The sequence below is a fragment of the Taudactylus pleione genome, unplaced genomic scaffold, assembly GCF_031769625.1.
Source record: "Taudactylus pleione unplaced genomic scaffold, aTauple2 ptg000554l, whole genome shotgun sequence".
In the NCBI taxonomy this organism is placed as follows: domain Eukaryota; kingdom Metazoa; phylum Chordata; class Amphibia; order Anura; family Myobatrachidae; genus Taudactylus; species Taudactylus pleione.
This window is the reverse complement of record NW_028284956.1, coordinates 1,674,634-1,695,495: the sequence shown is the minus strand read 5'-3', so window position 1 is coordinate 1,695,495 and position 20,862 is coordinate 1,674,634. Positions and strand designations below refer to the sequence as shown.

The 20,862-nt window shown below is 47.1% G+C and overlaps 1 protein-coding gene across 1 annotated transcript; it reads left to right on the top strand.

Annotated features, from left to right (window-relative positions):
* Nucleotides 1-19,434: 19,434 nt before the first annotated feature.
* LOC148482053 (uncharacterized) lies at nucleotides 19,435-20,574 on the top strand. Its single transcript, XM_088452610.1, has one exon. It carries the CDS (start codon nucleotides 19,435-19,437, stop codon nucleotides 20,572-20,574), a length of 1,140 nt encoding a protein of 379 aa, XP_088308736.1.
* The last annotated feature ends 288 nt before the right edge of the window (nucleotides 20,575-20,862 follow it).

Here is a 20,862-nt window from a genome sequence, read left to right as displayed (position 1 = left end):
GGGCTATAATCCGTTCTGTGCCAGCCCCACCCTCTGACATCATGATGTCATGTCGAGCGGCTGTCGGGTCCAGGAAGAAGAGGAGAACCCAAAGCATCCTATGGATGCTCCTTGCTAGGGATGGACATCGACCATCAATGTTCACAAAAAATCAATTTTTAACAGCTGATGTCAGATAGTTTTGTCATCAATGGCGCAGAACGAATGGTTTTCCACCATCGAGAGCAGAGAGTCCCCCAATGTTTTTTTTTTAACTTAATGCTCTTTTTACGCAACCCGTGAAGCCCCACCCCTTGTTTTTGATTGGCCCTGCTGTCCAGTATGTATAGAGCAGAGATGACCATCGGTGGTTGAAACAATCAATGGTTTCCCATTGAATGGTTTTATACCATCGATGATAACCACTGATGGTTCTATCGATGGTGACCGTTGACTGTTACCCACTGATTGCCATCCCTACTCCGGGCATCTCTACAAGCTGCAGGGTGGCGTTCAAACCAAAATCAGGTGCCATGGGAGAGCCCTGTGCTCTCACATAGGCAGTGGTCAGTGAGGGCAGAACTGTGAGCTATGCAGAGCTGGACATAAGCTTAGATACAAATGTTATCAGACACGTGGGCACTGGTGACGGGTACTACTAAGCCGAGCGTGTGGATAGGAGGTGGGTGCACTGTAAGATGGTTACAAGCCTGCATACGGGGGAATATATACCATGAGAGAGCACATATGGGCGATTTGCATCAGCCCAAATATTATTATGTTCCCAGCGTTATAGTTACTATACTTGATGCCAATGTATACATAAAAAATAAATCAATCAAGAAAGTAAAGAATAAAATGTTTCACTATATCTAACTGAGGTATCATTAGCAAAAACAGCAGTAAATCAGTGTAACTGAGAAACACAGATGTGGACACATTAATCCTGCAGCTATACGAGACCTCAGATATTGAATATCTCAGCGCTGAGGAGACAGTTCCAGGAGAAAAAAGTCCTGAAAACTTGTTTCCCTTCAAAGCCTTGATGAATTATAAAGACGCAGCTTAAACCGCTCTGAAAGCGACATCAATCATCCTGTCGTGCAAAATGCTATCACAGATGTAAAATGCAACAACGCCACGCACTGACCGGCACATCAAGCATCATTGTCGGCATTCGGGGGGGAAACATGTCAGCAAGATAATATACATTTTATGGCTGAGTGTAGCAAGTGGACAGAGAGAAGAAAGGTAACGTGCGCTGACGGTGTCACCATATACGGCAACGCTCTTACAGCAGAACTGCATGAAGGCCAACCAGTCATTCCTTATATGAGTGATTGATGGATGTGACTCTTGCCGTGAATAATATGTCTGAGATCGTACAACTGCATGCAGGGACCCCTTCATGAGTCTGTTCTACAAACTGCTTGGTAACTTCATTATTGGGGGCAAGATGTAGAAGGGTCAATACAGGCATTGGCAGGCAACAAAGACTACATCAGGAATAAATTACTGTCCCAAGGAGCTTACAGTCTAATAGAAAACACAGACGGTAGGTGAAGATTCTGCGCACATTCAATAACTGGCCAGAAGAGCTGATAGCCAGCTTATACAAAGTAGCAAGTAGGAGAGATGGCCGCCATGGGCTCCTGTAGGCTTAGGGGGCCAAGTCCTGCTCTGGGATTATTTGTCCATGTTCCGCAACAGTGCTACAGGCCTGATACTGGGTTGCATGCAGGTCCGGATGCGGCCGCATAACGAAAGTGAATGGATTACTAACAGAATGCTAATTGGGATATACACACACATCCTATTGCCTATGTGCCTAATGCCGCGCATACACACTAGACGATGTGTGTATGCAGCGATATCGTCTGCTGCGAGACCTGGTGGGTGTGTCGACTTTGGTAAGTGTAAGTGACTTCTCTCCCATAGTGCACTGTGGGAGCAGGAAGGCGGAGCTCTGGTGTGAGCTCCAGCCACTGGATGGCGCTGTGGGGAGGGAGCCGGGTGCCCGCTGGTAACAAAATCTTAGTGGGTGCCCGGCAAATGGAGCCTCCCTGCAGCTCTGGGCTAAGGTGGGTCAGAGGAGGCGGAACTGGTTCCTTCTCCAAATAGAAGTGACGGAACGCAGTTCCACCCCACTTTAACCCCTGCTCCAACATGACCACATTGATCAGATGCAAATTGCTCTGCTCCTGGACTTCCGTCCTAATGTATGATTGCTGTCACCTGTGTTGAAACAGCCTTCTCATCAATTATCTAGTTCAACACAAGTGACTGCGGGGCCCATTTATCAAAGGGAATTTGAGGTAAATTCCCCGAAAACACACGTTTTCGGGGGTTTACCTCAAATACTAAGTATCCCCCGGATGTATGAAGGAGGGACCGCAGCAGGTATCTCCGTAGCCTATTGGGACTTACCGCATGTCAGCCGGCGGAGGGATCTCCCAGATCCCTCCGCTGGCAATGGGCGCCGCTCATGTGCAGTCTGCGGGACTGCGCATTCGCAACAGCCCCGAATGCACTCCGGCAACATCGCAGGAACGGGCTCCTTTCGGAGCCTGTCACCCTGCATGTGCCGGATCATACATTCAGCCGCTATGATCGCATTTTGCAATGCGATCATGGGCGGTACTGCATGCCCTGATCGAATTGCAAAATGCGATCATTAATAAATGGGCCCCTGCAATCATAAATCAAGAGGGAAGTTCAGAAGCAGAGCATTCTGTACCTGATGGAAGGGATCATGTTGGAGGGTCTGATTTTATTGTTGAGAGGGGAGTGTGCTCTGCGCTGGCTCTCCCTCTGGACATGGTCGCTGGATCGATCCGGTGTTCTGTATCCTGGAGACGGAGGTGCGTTACAGACATGACTTCTGTTCCGACCTTGACCAAAGGGCGCTACTGGGCATGTGCGGCTTCTCTCCTCCACCCTCCATCATAGCAGACGTGAGACTCTGCCAGTATATACTATATTACCACTGCTAGTTGCATATACAGGTGTGTGTTACACCACACGCACACCACCTGCACTAACCCCATGTGCTCCTGGCTGGATCTGCTGGACATACTGCATACCTGATTTTATATCTGTTGCATGCCTGCATTGTGTATCTGCTGCTTATAAACTAACCTTGTGTAATGCTGCGCCTGTTTTCTATTGGTTAGCAAACCACTCAGTCTGCTTAAATTATCTATTGCGTGGACTGACGTCCACCACACACCGCTGACACTTATTAATCGTAGCTTCTGCCAACAAATGTAACATCCTCCCCCTCTCATTCCTCTGCTATCACATGACATACTCAGAGCTGGCACCGAGTGGTAGATATCAGAGCCGTAACCAGAGGTCCCGGTGTCCGGTACAGGCCACGTCCCCTCCTTGTGATGTCATATGGAGTGGGCCGCACCACTCGCACACCCCTAGTTACGGCCCTGGTAACCATACTAGTTTGTCCTAAAGAGAGGTACTAAAAGAGGATATTATGGTTTGTAGGAGAACAGCTAAGGAAAGTAAGCATCAGATGCGTGCTTAAAAGGTGCTTAACTTGATAATTAAAATAGAGATGAGCGGTTCGGTTTTTATTCCGCTATGTTTGGATCTGTAAAACTGCATCTTATTGGCTATCCGACTGTCACGTGTTTTGGAAAGCCAATAAGATAAATATGAACCTGCGCTAATTTGGCGAAGAGAACCGAGTAGAACCGAACCACCCATCTCTATTTTAAAATGAAAAGAAAAAACTTCTATGTGGGATTACTGCTATTTATGAAGCAATCACCAATCAAGCTATTAAATCATTAGTCACTGACTATGTCACTATATGAAACCTATGTAATATAATGACTAGCTACTAACGATTCGCCCCTCAACATGTAAAGTAGGGTGTTTGTTCTACCTCGTATGCAGGGGCGTATCTACCCATTGGCCAGGATGGCACTCGCCAGGGGCACCGACCAAAGTGGGGGCGCCGCCCGGAAGTGCCACCAGTAGCCAAGGGGTGGACAAGTCCCCCGGCCCCACAAGTGTAGGGCAGACCGCAGTGAGAGCGGTCTGCCCTACACAGTTTACAAACACACATCCGCCAGCGGCGTCTGTGTGTTTGTAATAGCAGCCAGCCAATGAGAATCAGACAGACTCTCATTAGCTGCTGCGTCGTCCGCGGAGGGAGCCGGCTGGAGCTCACTCATGAGCTCCGTGTGCCGGCTCCCCCCGCAGCATGTGATGGGAAAGACGTCACACAGAGGAGCAGAGCGGGCCGGGACTCAGGGCCTGATTCAGACCTGGTCGCGAGCGCTGAGCACTCGCAAGCTGGTCGATGTTGCCCAAGTGTGCATGCGCACGACGGAGGCGGCTCGTCTTGCGTATGACCGAGACCCAAATAACGACGACCAAGCCGTCATTATGGGTCTCGCACCAAAGGGGGCGTGCTGTCGATAGTGATTGACAGCACGCCCCCTTTGGTGGGCGCACCAGGGGCGTGGCTGCCCAGACCAAGGCGTTCCCATGGGAACGCCTACCATCTGGGGCCGGCCCCACTGACATCACTAGTGATGTCAGTGGGAGTGCTTTTGGCTCTGATAGAGCCAAAAGCACTCCAGGGCTTGCGGCAGACGAGACCCTACCACAAGGGTCTCATCGCAAGCCTGATAGTTGCGATGGTCTTCACCATCGCGACCATCATTTTGGCCGCTCGCTATAGCTGTGGGTGGTCACCCACAGCTATGCGAGCAGCCAGGAGGCCGCTCCAATAAGTAAGAGGGACGGCCCTGATTCAGAGCGAGCGCTCTGTCAGAGCGTCCGACTCTGAATCAGGGCCTCAGAGCGGACAGCGGCGGTCGCGTCAGGAGCGGGGATCAGGTAAGTTGGATTTTTTTTTGTTCTGTGTAAGCCTGGCACTACGGGGGGGCATCGAAATAGGGGGTGGCCGCTACTGGGGGCACTTTATGGGGGGGTGCCCGCTACTGGGGGGCACTGTATAGGGGTGGCCAATACTGGGGGCAATTTAGGGGGGTGGCCACTACTGGGGGCACTGTATAGGGGGGGACTACTACTGGGGGGCACTGTATGGGAGGACTACTACTGAGGGCACAGTATGGGAGGACTACTACTGGGGGCACTGTATAGGGGGGGACTAGAACTGGGGGCACTGTATAGGGGGGGTCTACTACTGGGGCAATGCAGCATAAGGGGGATTACTATTGGGAGCACTGCATAGGGGGGGGTGGGGCGCCAGTCCATTATATTGCCAGGGGCGCTTGGATCACTAGATAGACCCCTGCTCATATGCCCCAGCACAGCAATGGCAGTGCTGGCTCCCATTATAAATATATAGTAAGTGATCCATCCCTGATCAGGACGGTTCTTTGTGACAACAGCTGGCAGTGTGCCACTGTCAGTTGTAATTAGTGCTATGCCTAGTTACAGACAAAAAGGTTCACGCCATACTGGGGGTGCACCCAAATCAACCAGGGGTATACCTCTTCCTTACTAATACTAATACCTCATCCTTACACATTACTAATATCAGTGAATATTTTGGGGAAAAGAGTGCTTTCTGGGGTGGGGGAGGAGCTTGGAAATATTAATATTATTATTATTAAGTATCCCCAGGATGTATGTAAGGGGGACCTGATGCAGTCCACTGTATTCGTCCGCAAAAGCAGCCCCCATAAGTTTCTAAGGGGGCTGCTTTACTGCTGAATTTATCCAAGCTCTGGAGGGCAAATCTGAAGATGCCATTAGCCATTGTAGCCTATTGGCTATGTAACACACAATTTACCAGGAGAGGGACCTGTAGAATCCTTCCCCGGCATTGGAACTGTTCCATGGACAGAACACTTGAGACCTCCGCAGCTACAGTGAGTAGAACAGTGGTCGGGGAACAGGTGTAAGTTACCCAACATGGGGTAAAAATTAAATTCTTGGGGGTAATGGACGGACAGCCGGGCATGCATATGAATCATTCTATAATATAGAATGATCTATATGCATGCCCGGCTGTGCCGCAGGGAGGCTCTAAGCCGGACGTCCGCTGAGATGTTATTACCATCACATTTCTCCCATAGTTCCGAGGAGCAGCCGGGCGGACAGGACGGTGGCGGATGCAGGAGTGGGGATTAAGGTAAGTGGGTTGTTTTTTTTTTTGTACAAGCGGCACTACAAGGGCATTATATGGGGGCACTACTACAGGACATTATATGGGGGAACTACTACAAGGGCACTATATGGGGGCACTACTACAGGGGGCATTATATAGGGGCATAACTACAGGGGCATTATATGGGGGCACTACTACAGGGGCATAACTATGGGGGCACTACTACAGGGGCATTATATGGGGGAACTACTACAGGGGCATAACTATGGGGGCACTACTAAAGGGGCATTATATGGGGCACTACTACAGGGGCATTATATGGGGGAACTACTACAGGGGCATAATTATGGGGGCACTACTACAGGGGCATTATATGGGGGCACTACTATATGATTTCCTTCCTTTCAAATCAAGGGGGTAACATCGGCGTATCTAAATATATTTTGGGGTAAAAGGTAAAAAAGTTCCCTGACCCCTGGAGTAGAATAATCTATTTCATGGCATCACAGACAATGGATTGTTGGTCAGCAAGTTCTCTTTGCTGGTATAGTGCATGCTAAGAGCAACTTTCAACCCCAGAAGCAACGTTTCATGGGCAGAGTGTAGACCGCGCAGTAGCGCCCCAGGGAGGAAGAGGAAGTGAAGTGATCGCATTAGGCACTTCTAACACATTACAGGTTCCGCCCTTCTCTTCTACCACATCCGGGGCAATCCTTAATTTCTTATTGCTGCGATAAGCCTGATACTTAATAAATCTGCCCCCAAGTCACCCTCAATCTCCCACTCTTCAAATCACCCTTGTATTGCTGCGGACTCCACTCACCTGCCTGTAGACTGGATCTTGCTTCCCTCATTGCCCTATGTTCTCAGGGCAACAGTCCTGGCAGGAACCCATTCAACCTCCCAAGCCCGATCCTTTCTCATACGTGAGTTAGAGCTGGCTGAGAGGGCGGGAGCCGGGGAAGCCCACTTAGTCTATTTTCAGACTTAATAACTAACTTAATATATATTTAGAGTATGATTTAAAAAAAGAAAACATAATTCCAACTCTTTCCAGCATTTTCCGGGCTCCTGAATTACACTCTTTGAAAGGAGCATGGAAAAGGTGTACGGCTGTGCTGGCGTGGGAAATATTAAAGAGGTTTTAGCAAACAAAACAAAATATGGGCCCCTTAATGCGTCTGAGTAATAACCTCACTAGTAAAAATCTGTCCTAGGTTTGGCACATTTCTGCACTCATTACTCATAGTCCGATTGCTGTTTGGATCATGTAAGCCTATAAAAAATGTCCTCACACTATGTGATTCCCTGAAACATTTACAGCCTCGTTCCAGAAAATCCGTATTACTATTTGCATGGAAATCCCAACAACAAATCACCTTCAGGAACAGAGAACGGCCTTTGTGTCATGCCCCCGCCCCTCTGCACTATTTTTCCAGCTGCAAAGACCAATATACTTGGAAGAGATAGTTACTTATATTTTAGCGTTCAAATATGTAAAATCTATCCAGCTTCTTCTACACTCAGGTCCTTGGGATGGAAAATAAACAAAAAAAATTACAGAATTGTGAAATCTTTACGGGATTTTGCAGTTCAGTTTACCTGGAGGTTTTACTTTTCCGCTATACATTGCCCAGTAGTCTGCCATGGGCAACGTGGCATTGCAATCTTTACAGATTAGCATTAACTGACTACCCACTGGCATCAGGCTGGGATATAGGATATATATATATATATATATATATATATATATATATATATATATATATATATAGCGGCCCATCCACCTCTGATTAATTCCAGGTCAGCAAACAGCTTCATTGTAGAATTAAGGTGCGTACACACACTAGACAACATATTAAACGATTTTGCTGATAACGACACATCTAAAAAAAAGATGGTGTACCATAAGTCACGCGCTCTCTATATACCACAAATACAAGATGTGTGATAACACCTATATACAAAAAGGAAGAATAATCACCCTTTCAGATGATCAGAATATGCAGTGATGGTTTTAAAACCAATTTTTATTATTCATGTGTACGTCCAATCAGATTACAGGATAACTTCTTTCCTTAGTCTAGAATCTGCAAAACATGACCCCCATTATACTGCGCAAATGCACAGTTCCAGGAAGATATAAAAAAAAGAACATAGTGCAATGAACCTTTGGGTAACATAGGTTTTAATAATCCATGTTGCACTTACAAGATTGAAAAAAGGTACAGGCATAAACGAAATCCAATATTGGCACACAACGGCAGTTTGAATGGGAATCCTGGTAGTCCACAAGATGTTACACAGGACACAACCTGATCAGAGCTCCGGATACTCCAGCCAGTTCCAGGTGTAATACCCACAGTCAACCCATGCATCAATAACGGAAGTGCATAAGTAATTAGAGCCCCGATTAACGTGTTTCAGACAGTGATTGACCTTCGTCTAATTACTTATGGACTTCCGTTATTGATGCATGGGCTGACTGTGGGTATTACACCTGGAACCAGCTGGAGTAAAGGAATGGGGGTCATGTTTTGCAGATTCTAGACTAAGGAAAGAAGTTATCCTGTAATCTGATTGGACGTACAGATGAATAATAAAAATTGGTTTTAAAACCATCACTGCATATTCTGATCATCTGAAAGGGTGATTATTCTTCCTTTTTGTATATAGGTGTTATCACACATCTTGTATTTGTGATATATAGAGAGCGCCTGACTTTTGGTAATTGTGGCTGCACTCTATATTTTATTGCGCTTTTCTGTCTATATTATTGTTTCTATCTGATAACGACACATCGTGATGACAAATTTGTGTGTACGCACTAGATCGACAGCGCTGCGTGCTCCCGCGGGTCGCTAGCGACATCCCCAGTCGTCTGCAGCATGGGCCCATCACCCCCCCCCCTGCCCTCGATCGTTCATACGCACTTGTCGATGCCGGCACCCCCGCCGGATCCGTCGCGGACCTGGTCGCTGGGTACAGGGCCGTAACTAGGGTAGTGCGACCTGTGGCAGGGCAGGGGGCGCTGTTTGGACCTGTCAGTTTTCCTGTGTATTATCATTCTCACTTGTAGCTTCCTCTTCTTTTATCCCCAGCATCTCCTGGCCTCCCCTATCTCTTCCCTGGCCCTTCCCCATGAGGCCATGGCCCTTTTTCGGGTGCACTATCTTATGTCCCTATTTGAAAAATGGAGGGGAAGGGGTGGAAATGCTCTCTCTGGCACAGGGCACCAAAAAGTCTAGTAATGGCTTCTAGTGTGTACCCTGCTTTAAAGTAAAGTGATAATCATCTGCTTAGTTATGAACCTGATGAAATGAGTGCCCACGTGGCATTGTGCACTAATGCGCCCGCTAGCTTGCTGACACACACCCGCCGATGCACTCACGATATATTGACCATTCGGTTAAACAGCCGTTATATCTGCCAGTGTGTACCCAGCTTTAGGCGGATCTAACACAGATGATTTTTCTTTTTTGTTTGTTGAGTTGTAAGACACGTTGTTCTCAGCGCCAGAACGTGGGCAAAACAGGGCATTCATAAAACAGGGAGATATAGGATAGAGAAAATAAGTGCTAACATAAGCTCTAATGAAGATGTAAACCCCCTTTGGCCTTTACAGTGGTGTTTTGGCACAGATGCCACAGTCAGTACTGCTTACAGGTACTAATATTATCTATATAATAATCTGCTAAGGCCTGCCCCATCTCCAACATGCATGCACAGTGGGAGCCGTGAACGCGCCCAAACGGCTCCCACTGCTAGAGAGACAGGACAGACCCCAGCACAGCTGGAAAGGAGGAGGGCTCGCTGGGAACGCAGCAAATATGGGGGCAGGAGTGGGGTGAGACAGGGCAGCAGGCAGAGAGAGAGAGAGGGGCATGGCTGAGCAGTGGCCAGACGCCGAGGTGACCCGCCATTTGCTGGGTCTCTTTCCTAGCCATGCTTTATTTTTCAGGCGCCGCAAAGTTTATGCAGTGCCGTACAGGGCAGTGCCAGCGTTTCCGTAGCGCCATAGAGGCTGCCATTGAGAAGGAAAAAAACTGACTGAGCTCACGGCCAGTGACAGTTGGAGGGAGCAGCGAGGGACCTGGCTGAGCATGGGTGAGTCTGTAGCCGGCTGCGGCCCTGGAAGAAGAGGGGGCTTCCCGTCGCTGGGAGAGAGGGGGCGGCTGTGTGCTGCAGTGGGGGAGATGTATCAAACCTTGGAGATTGATAAAGTGAAGCAGTTGCCCAAAACAACCAATTAGTTTTAAGAGAGAGAGACAGAGACAGAGAGAGCGAGAGAGCGAGAGAGCTATTTATCAAGCAGTGAAAAGTGTGGAGAAGAGAACCAGTGGAGAAATTGCCCATAGCAACCAATCAGCTTTTAAGTAGCATTTATCAAGTACAGTCTATAAAATAATAGGTAGGAGCTGATTGGTTGCAAGTTGCTAAGGGCAACTTCTCCAATGGTTTACTTCTCCACACTTTTCACTGCGTGATAAATAGACCCCAGAGAGAGAGAGAGAGAGAGAGAGAGAGAGAGAGAGAGAGAGAGAGATTACATACTATGAGGTTTATTTATCAAGCAGTGAAAAACTTAGTGAAGTGGACCAGTGGAGAAGTTGCCCATGGCAACCAATCAGCTCCTACCTATTATATTCTAGACTGTACTTAATAAATGTTACTTCAAAGCTGATTGGTTGCCATGTGCAAGTTAACCACTGGTCTGCTTCACTAAGTTTTTCACTGCTTGATAAATAAACCCCTAACAGCCTTAAATAGTCAAGAAAAGAGATAAATAGCACTAAAATACAATACATGAACTTATTGGGGAATAATACAATAGACCTTGTATAATAGTATATTTATAATATAATAGTATAAGTATAATAGTCCTTGCCATTTGCAAAGTGAAGATGTTATGTAACAAGTAATTAAAAAATGCTGATAAAGAACATGTTTGCCGTCTTTGCATTGGAAACTCTTACACGGTGCCCTCGTAGACAGAGCTTCCTCCATTCTCCCGCTCACTCTGAGCTTCATGCTCCATTTAATTAGAGGTTTTCTGCAGACTCCTTCTATAAAATTGCAAAATGCACCAAAACCAGCTTTGTGGCTTGTGCTATTAATTGAACCTCTGTTCTGGTACAGCTTACTGACAGAAACCAGAGGCACATGTGCCAGCCAAAGAAATGGGTGCTGTAAAAAGCCTGAAAGGGAATTAAAGAATGTACTTGCCAGTTTATAGTCTTAAACAATCTCCTTTCATTACCCTGCAAAAAAAAAAAAAAAACAACAGCGTGGTTATGTAAAAGCAAAGAATAATACCATGTTCGTCTATACATAAAAATGTTTAATTCTTAATGATGACAGTAAAATACAGCTAATGTTCTTAAATAATAAGGTTAAGTAGTTACGTGCTGGAAAACTTAGTACATGGCACTTCTAACAGGAATGGATATGAAATACCGCCGGCCAACAGGAGCAGAGTGCGACGCAGCGGAAGCCCGACCAGTGGCAAACGAAGGATTTCTAGAGGGGGGTTTCCAAATGCTTGATTTTAGAGTGAGTGAGACCAGTCAATGAAGAGGGTAGAATTAGCATTTAACCAGCTGTAATATGCATCATACATAGTGTATTGTGTGTCACAATTCCAGCATATAGAGGACCCAGCAATCACAGTAAGTAATTAGATGTGGCAGTAGGGCCATCCTGCCTGAGCTGAATGTTTTTATTTTAGATGTGGGCACCATTCCAGAGTATTAGAGCAAGTCCAGGAGCCTGGGGGAGCAGCAGAATAACCTAGCACTGCCCTGGACATATATGTACATATTGGGCTCTATGGCAGTGCATCTCTAACAGTGAATGTTTTCCATATCTCCTAGTTGGTGCACAGTTTATTTATTACTGACTGATGCATGTTAAAAGATCTACAGGTGGTGCTAATTATTTCATTTGTGGTACTGTGAAGAAAATTCAGCACTAGTAAAATTCTATTACATTACTATTGCTATTGTGGTCATGGTGTGGGCTGGGGAGGGGGGTTTCCAGGTAGATGGAAACCCCCCTGCGTTTGCCTATGCCCGACAGCGCTGGAAATCCCGATCGAGGATAGGTAAGTATCCACTAACCTAACCCCCCTAACCCTAACCCTCCTTAGGGGTGCCTAACCCTAACTTCCCCCAAGTACCTAACCCTAATCCCCCCTCTAAGTGCCTAACCCTAACCACCCCCTTCCCCGCTACCTAAACCTAAGTCCCCCGGGGGGGTGCCTAACCCTAAGTCCCCTCCCAGCTTCTCCACACCTCAGACATTGCACAGCTTTGCAAATTAGAATGTTATTCAAACAGAGGTTTTATGTCACATTGGGGGCGTGCAATAGACAATAGAGCTTTCTGAAAGGGGTGTAAGCACCGGTGCTCAGAATACCGGTCGATGGTATCCCAACAGCAGTCGTAATCTCGACTCCAGAATCCAGACAGCCAGCATCTTGACGGTACGTATTAGGTTAGGGTGATGTTAGGTTTAGGATTAGGGGTTAGGCACTAGCTGCAGTGTGTGGAGGGATACGGGAAGGGATAAGGGTTAGGCTACTTACATTCAGGCATCGGGAATCTGCTGCCGGGATCCTGTACCCAACCCCTCTGAAAATGTAATCCTAGTAGTGACAACTACTGTAAATTAAACCGATGTCCCATAATTAATTGTAACTTTTCTCTTTCTGTCTTTATAAAGCGTTCATCTTCATTTATGTAATGCATACTCAAGGGATGTCTTTATTCCAAGTCTCATCATTTTAACTTTTAGTGGTTAAATTAATTGTTTTACTTATTTGGCATTCTAGATTGTGACATTGTGCTTATCTGTACCTGTGCTTTGCTCTGGGTACTTAGAATCCAATACCAATCTATCAGCGAGTGATATTCTTGTTATCACACATTACTAATCTTAAATGGTGCTCCAACCAATGAGCTCCTAACTGTCATGTGTTTGAAAAATGACAGGAGCTGATTGGTTGAAACACCCTTTAAGATTAGTACCGAGTGATAACAAGAGTATCACTCATTGATAAATCTGGGCCTTAAGGTGGGTACACACCTGATAGATATAACTGCAGCTATATCTTTACATGATGGTCGTTCATATACACTGAACGGCCATCATCTATCCGGCAGCTGCGAGTCCCGCTGGCACGGAGGCAGGGGCGGGACCACTCCCTCCCCGTGGCTGTCACTGTGTGTGTACGGGCGGTCTGCAGACATATCTGTCCATCGGCTGTGCAGCACAGCCAATGCGATGTGTGTTTGAACGACGCGGTTCCCAGACATATCGTCTGAACACACTTGTCGACGGCCAGCAGATATATTGGCAAATCAATTTATCGGCCAATGTATCAGCCAGTGGGTGGATAAGTGCCAGAGGTTCTAATTATGATAGGAGCTCACTGTGAAAGAACAAGACTGCGGCCGGGCCAACTGCACTAAACGCTTTGGGGTGCACTGTTGGAAAACTCTAATCAAGTGCGGAATCTTGGTGCTATCCTGAATTGTGACTTGACATTTAAACATCAAGTGCCAGCCATGATGAAATATTAATTCTTACAGCCAAGGAACATAACCAGAAGCAATCACTTAATTACCTCAGAAGATCTGCCTGCATTCATATACGTACAGTGGGGGTCATTCAGACCCACTCGCGAACGGCAGTACGCTCGCAAGTGGGTCGATGTTCCTCACTGCGCATGACGGAGGGAGCTCTGTCGTGCACATGCGCGAGACCCGGCGAGCGACGGGCTTCCCATCGCTCCAGGTCTCGCACCAAAGGGGGCGTGCTGTCGATGTTGATTGACAGCACGCCCCCTTTGGTGGGCGTGCCGGGGGCGTGCCTGCCAGACGGAGGCGTTCCCATGGGAACGCCTACCGTCTGAAGCCGGCCCCACTGACATCACTAGTGATGTCAGTGGGAGTGATTTTGGCTCTGATAGAGCCAAAATCACTCCAGGACTTGTGGCTGGGAAACCCGACCGCAGGGTTTCCTTCGCAAGTCCGATGGTCGCGATGGTCAAGACCATCGTGACCATCTTGTTGGACACTCGTATATGCTGTAGGTGGACGCTCCATTTTAATGGAGGAGGGCCCTGATTCAGAGCGAGCGCTCTGGTCAGAGCGTCCGGCTCTGAATCAGGCCCAGTATTTGTACCATTACATTTGGACTAATTATTAATTATTTATTTATTACCAGTTATTTATATAGCGCACACATATTCTGCAGTGCTTTACAGAGAATATTTGGCTATTCACATCAGTCCCTGCCCCAGTGGAGCTTACACTCTATGGCCCTCATTCAGAGCCGTACGCTCTGAGCAGAGCGCACGCTCTGAATGAGGGCCGGGCTCCATTTTCATGGAGCGTCCTCCTGGACGCTCGTATAGCTGTGGGTCACCACCCACAGGCTATACGAGCGTGCTTTTTGATGGCCGCGATGGTCGAGACCATCGCGACCATCGAAATTGCGAGCCGGAGCCTGCGGTTGAGGTTTTCAACCGCAAGCTCCGGAGTGATTTTGGCTCTATCAGAGCCAAAATCACTCCCACTGACATCACTAGTGATGTCAGTGGGCCGGCTTCTGATGGGAGGCGTTCCCGTGGGAACGCCCCCGTCAGGGAGGCACGCCCCCGGCACGCCCACCAAAGGGGGCGTGCTGTCAATCAACATTGACAGCACGCCCCCTTTGATCGGACACAACGAGCGAAGGACTTTCCTTCGCTCGTCGCGTCTGGCGCATGCGCACGACGGAGCTCCCTCCGTCGTGCGTATGCTCAGTGCATAACATCGACCCACTTGCGAGCGGACAGCCGCTCGCGAGTGGGTCTGAATCAGGCCCTATATTCCCTATCACATGCACACACACATACACACTAGGGTTAATTTATGTTGGGAACCAATTAACCTACCAGTATATGTTTGGAGTGTGGGAGGAAACTGGAGTACCCGGAGGGAACCCACGCAAGCACAGGGAGAATATACAAACTCCGCACAGGTAGGGTGGGAATCGAACCCATGACCTCAGTGCTGTGCCTCCTAGCAAAAGAATTGCATCTCCTGCAGCCAGGCTGTTACTAACCAGCTCCATTCCTGCCACATTACACCCATTCTCTACTTCCTTCACTCGCTGCCTATAAGATGGCAAAGTGGCTTACTGAGTTTGGAAGCCCTACATAACCAAGGTCCAAGGTACCTGAAGGAGCTTCTGATTCCTGACACCCCGACTCACTTCATTTCGAAGATGAAGGACTATCAGCAGTACCTGGAATCTCTCATACTCATTTGGGGCTCGAGATTTTAGCTTTGCAGCTTCAACTCTCTGGAACTTGTTGCCTTTCATTATTCAAGAGGCCTCCACTCTAGAAACCTTCAAAACCCGACTGTCAGTATTATATGATAGGTGTTTTATTTCCCTGGGACTTTTAGTATGAGTCGGAAGTAGTGTTGGTAATCTTTGCATCTTACCACACTCTTGTCCGCAACTTTATGCAAATGCCGCTACACAGCCCTTCCCTGGTGTTCAGCTGTGCATCTGAGTGTGCAAGGACTGAGACGCCCACTCACAGCGATCATAGACACTGAAATACCATTTGGTGCATCTTCAGATGCCACCATCAGTCGCACCATAGAAACTTGCACCTTGCAGATGCAGATTATTTGTCTGAGTATGGCTTCCTGTGTGAACAATTTGGCATCTATGAATGCAACCACTATCACCTCCCATTCGTCATCCAGTAACACCCCTTACATTTCTGCTATCATGCGTGTTCCTTTGTACTGCGACTCTGTAGAGAAAAAAAATCGTGGTGCATGTCCGACACATGTGCGGAAGAAAAACATCGCTATACGGTGTCCAACATCGTCACTGTGTCCAATGAGGCACTTTATGTTTCTCGACCAAGAGGATTCCATCCCATTGTCGACAGATACCATGTCGACATCCTCAGAATGTTGACATGATCACAATGTCGATATCTGATATGTCGACATGGAAATGCAGGGCCGTAGCTAGGGTAGTGCGGCTGGTGCCATCGCACAGGGCACCACAGGGCAGGGGGCGCTGTTTGGGCCTGTCAAATTTCTGTTTATTATCATTCTCACTTGTAGCTTCCTCTTATTTCATCCCCAGCATCTCCTGGCCTCCTCTATCTCTTTCCCTGGCCCTTCCCCATGAAGCCATGGCCCTTTTTTGGGTGCATTATGTCCCTTTGAAAAATTAGGGGGGCGCCAATGCTCTTTCTGGCACATGGCACCAAAAAGTCTAGTTACGGCTCTGTGGAAATGTCGACATTCTCCGTATGCCGAAGGTTAGGGTTAGGCACTGCCAGGAAGATTAAGGTTAGGCACTGCCAAGATGGTTAAGGTTAGGCTGGTGGTGGTGGGGAGGGGTTGAGGTTAGGCACTAGGAGGAGGGGTTAGGGTTAAAATACTTACCGAGACCACCGCTCCATCAGAGGTCTATGACAGAAGTGACAGTCACATAACCTCCTGGTCCCTTTTAGACGTGTAACAACAATCCCTGATATCCACTCAATGTGGGTTTCGGCTGAATGGTTTTTGGTACACAAAGCATTTGGCCAAATTCTCTTTTTGCATAATCCAAAACAGAGTCAGAATTTTTGTACATTTCCCAGAAAAAAAAATACACACGTTGCAAATCACCGCAAACATATTTGAGGTTTGGACGGTGAGTATCATCGTTGTTAGATGTGAAAATGACAAAGAAAATGTATGTTAAGGGGATAAAGTTACATTATTATGACACTGGAACCTGTGGAACTTCTCACAAATTGCTTCCTTTCTGGGAAACTTTACAGCTGAATCACAAGATGAGGATATTACATTATTGCCATGATAAGTCCAGTAATACCTAGGTCATGCTTTCTACAGGATGTAATATTTTAGCTTACTAAGGCAAATCTACTGAGGCTTCCCCCCAATATGTTCCACACCATCGTAATGATCAAAAACATTTTATTATACAGGAGTGCAATCCCACAGCCACTAAACAGCATGCTATTAGGGATTCTGAATTTTTGTAGCCACTTAACTGCACTAAAGCGATTGTTCTCTTGTCATCAAACTTTGCTTGTGTTAAATGTCACTTTCACATGTTCCTAAATAAAAAATCAGGACAACATTGTTTGGGCCAGATTCCATTGCCATAATCCTTATTTACTAAGCCAACCCCTTTGTTATGCAGGAATTGAGGTCCGTACAGTAAAGATGTCGTTGAACTTTTAAATATGTTAAGCATAGTGTTTAATTAGGTGGTTTTAGTAATATCTTTCTAATTGGTATATTTAAGCTGTGTATAAATGGCCGATGTGCACCCTTTTTTGTTTTCAGTTGTCATCTTCTGATTGGGATGTTCCTGGAAGTGTGTGGGACCAGTATATACCTGTACCTCATCAGATCATTAATGCAGTGATGTGGGGCGACCGTCACGCTGTGCTGAAACATTAAGGTACTAAAAGTCCTGTATGAAATAAAGTTCAAACGGGTTGGGTATGGGATCCTGGCTCTCTGGATGCTGGTGGTCAGGATACTGACAGAGATATTCCAACAGTGAGAATCCCAACGCCTAAATCTAAGTAGCCTAACCCTTACCACTAATCCTCCCCCTACCTAAACCTCCCGCAGCCTAACCCTAACCCTCCCCTCACAGCCTAACCCTAACCACTAACCCTCCCCCTACCTAATCCTCCCACAGCCTAACCCTCCCCTGCCGCAGCCTAACCCTCCCCCTCATAGCCTAATCCTAACAATTAACCCTCCCCCTACATAAACCCTCCCGCAGCCTAACCCTAACCCTCCCCTGCCGTAGCCCAACCCTCCCCCTCATAGCCTAACCCTAACCACTAACCCTCCCCCTACCTAACCCTCCCGCAGCCTAACCCTAACCCTCCCCTGCCGTAGCCTAACCCTCCCCCTCATAGCCTAACCCTTACCACTAACCCTCCCCCTACCTAACCCTCCCGCAGCCTAACCCTAACCCTTCCCTGCCATAGCCTAACCCTCCTCCTCATAGCCAACCCTAACCACTAACCCTCCCCCTACCTAACCCTCCAGCAGCCTAACCCTAACCATCAGGCCCCGCCCCAGTCACCACCCTCCTGCTTTTCTTGCCCTGGCTTCTCCTGGGAAGAGACATTAAAAGGTAGGAAAGTATGGTGTGCAGGGCACACGGGCCCCCATGTCCAGGGGGGGCCCACACCGCACACCCTGCACCCATAGGTAACTATACTTACCTCTCCACTGATTCCAGAAGTGCTGCCGGACCGGCGCTCTAGAGCAAACACTCACTGGGAAAATGGCGGCAGTGATCTGTGAATGTTCAGAAGAGATGTCCCCGTGAAAGTAGGCACGGGCGCCATTTTTCCAGAGACCCGCGCATGCGCTGTAGATTCTGGCATGAAGCCAGAATCTACAGTGCTCAGGGCCTATTTATCAAAGCATATTTGTGGGGATTTCCTCCGAAAATGCAGATTTTCGAGGGGAACCCATAAATGTTAGGTACCACCTGAATGTTTCTACAGGCACCACAGCAGATATCGGAAATATCTGCTGTGGTCCGGCCCTTTTCAGTAGACATGAACAGTTCGGTTTTAACCGGTTCATTTCGCTAAATTAGCGCAAGTTCGGATTTATCCTATTGGCTATACAAAACACGTGAGAGCTAGATAGCCAATAAAATGCAATTTTTGAGATCTGAACACAGCTGAGTAAAACCAAACCGCTCATCTCTTCCTTTCGATAGCAAAAGCACCCCACTCGTCATCTTCAGATGGTGTTAGCCGTTGTAACCTTTTGGCTACACATTGCAAAATTTACCGGGAGATGGGTCTGTAGGATCCCTACCCAGCAATGGCAGCTAACACGTGCGTTAGATGCTGATCACGCAAATGTGCAATAGCATGGCGGAGCCCCGTCACTGCATTTGTATTGTAAATTGTAATACGCTCAGGTGTTACTTCATTTTTTATTACCACCATAAATATAAGAAATTATAATCATCGTGTCTAAATTCCGATTATTAATAAATGAGATCCTCAGACTGTAAAATAGATATGTAATTAATAGTATATATTCTTTTTTACTCTACAGGGGGCCTATTTAACTGAATTTACTGGACAAACTCCAGTCCAACATTGGTAATACCTATTGTGTCACCTATAGACACATACCTACTTATATATAAAGCACATCAAGAACACTAAAAACCTCTGCAGTTACAGCGAGTAGAAAAATCTGTTTCATAACAACATTAACAACGTGTTGGTCAGCAAGTTCTCAAGTTCACAGCTTTCAACACCAATGGCAACGATTCATGGCCAGAGCTTAGACCTCCCAGCTGTGATTTTTGACAGTGGGTCTGGACTATGTAAAGCTGGAATATCTGGTGACATCGCCCCAAAATCAGTGATTTACTCAGTGGTTGGCCGCTGTAGGAACGATGTCACTTTGATAGGAGTGAAGAAGAAACAGTACTATATAGGAGATGAAGCTCAGGGCTTAAGAGGCATCTTAACATTCAAGCACCCGATGGAACATGGCTTAGTGACATCATGGCCAGATATGGAGAAGATCTGGAAGCATGTGTACAGTTGCGAGCTTCAGCTGGACTCCAGTGAAAGACCAGTTATGTTGACAGAAGCTCCACTAAACCCAATTCTACAACGCGAGAGGACAACTCAAATCATGTTCGAGACTTTCAGAGTCCCAGGCATGCACATGGCATTGCAACCCACCTTGCCTCTCTACGCTAGCGGCCGCACGACAGGTTTAATTTTGGAGTGCGGAGACGGCGTCACCCACACTTTTCCTATCTTTGAAGGATTTTTTTTGGCACATGCTGGGAAACGCCTTGATGTTGCCGGCCGAGACATTACAAAATATTTCACGAGGCTTCTCCTGGAGTCGGGAATAACCCTCGTTAGCAGTTCCGAGAAAGAGGTCGCCAGACAAATAAAGGAAGAGCTTTGCTACGTGGCTTTAGACCTCCACGAAGAAATGAAAAAAGACCCCCAAGAGGTATTGACTGAATATAGCTTACCAGATGGCAATGTCATCGTCATTGGCGACCAGCGGTTCCGAGCACCGGAGACCCTATTCTCACCATGTAACATTGGTGTGGAGGCACCAGGAGTGCACAAAATGATTTTCAACAGTATTCTGAAGTGTGACCGAGATGTTCGGGGGGCTCTTTTTAACAACATCATTTTGTCTGGTGGTTCCACGCTCTTCTTGGGAATAGAAGATAGGATTTACAACGAGGTGAAGGACCTGGCTACGGCCGGGGTTCAGGTAAACATAATAATCCCAAAACACAGGAAATTTTCCGTCTGGATCGGAGCCTCTGTCCTGACCAGCTTAAAATCTTTTAAGGATATGTGGGTCACTGCTGCTGATTACAAAGAATTTGGTCCAGCTGCAGTACACAGAAAGTGTAATTAAATACATGCAATCCTGTTCTGTCATGCCATGTACTGTAAGAAACCTGAATTAAAAACAACAGCGTAACACGAAAACTTTTTGTCTCTTCAGCAGCTTCATTTCATATACCGCTTTGTCACCGTTCCAAACCGGGTCAGATCCGAGACAGATCCCTTTTCCACCACGGTGCCGATATGGGTTATTCTGGCGGTGAGCGGATTCGGTTCTACTCGGTTCCGTTCGGATTTAAAAAACGAATCTTATTGGCTATCCAAAACTCGTGACAGCTGATAGCCAATAAGATTCGGT

Excerpts from the sequence above, each read along its gene's own strand:
- LOC148482053 (XM_088452610.1), top strand. The coding sequence starts at position 19,435 with ATGGCAACGATTCATGGCCAGAGCTTAGACCTCCCAGCTGTGATTTTT.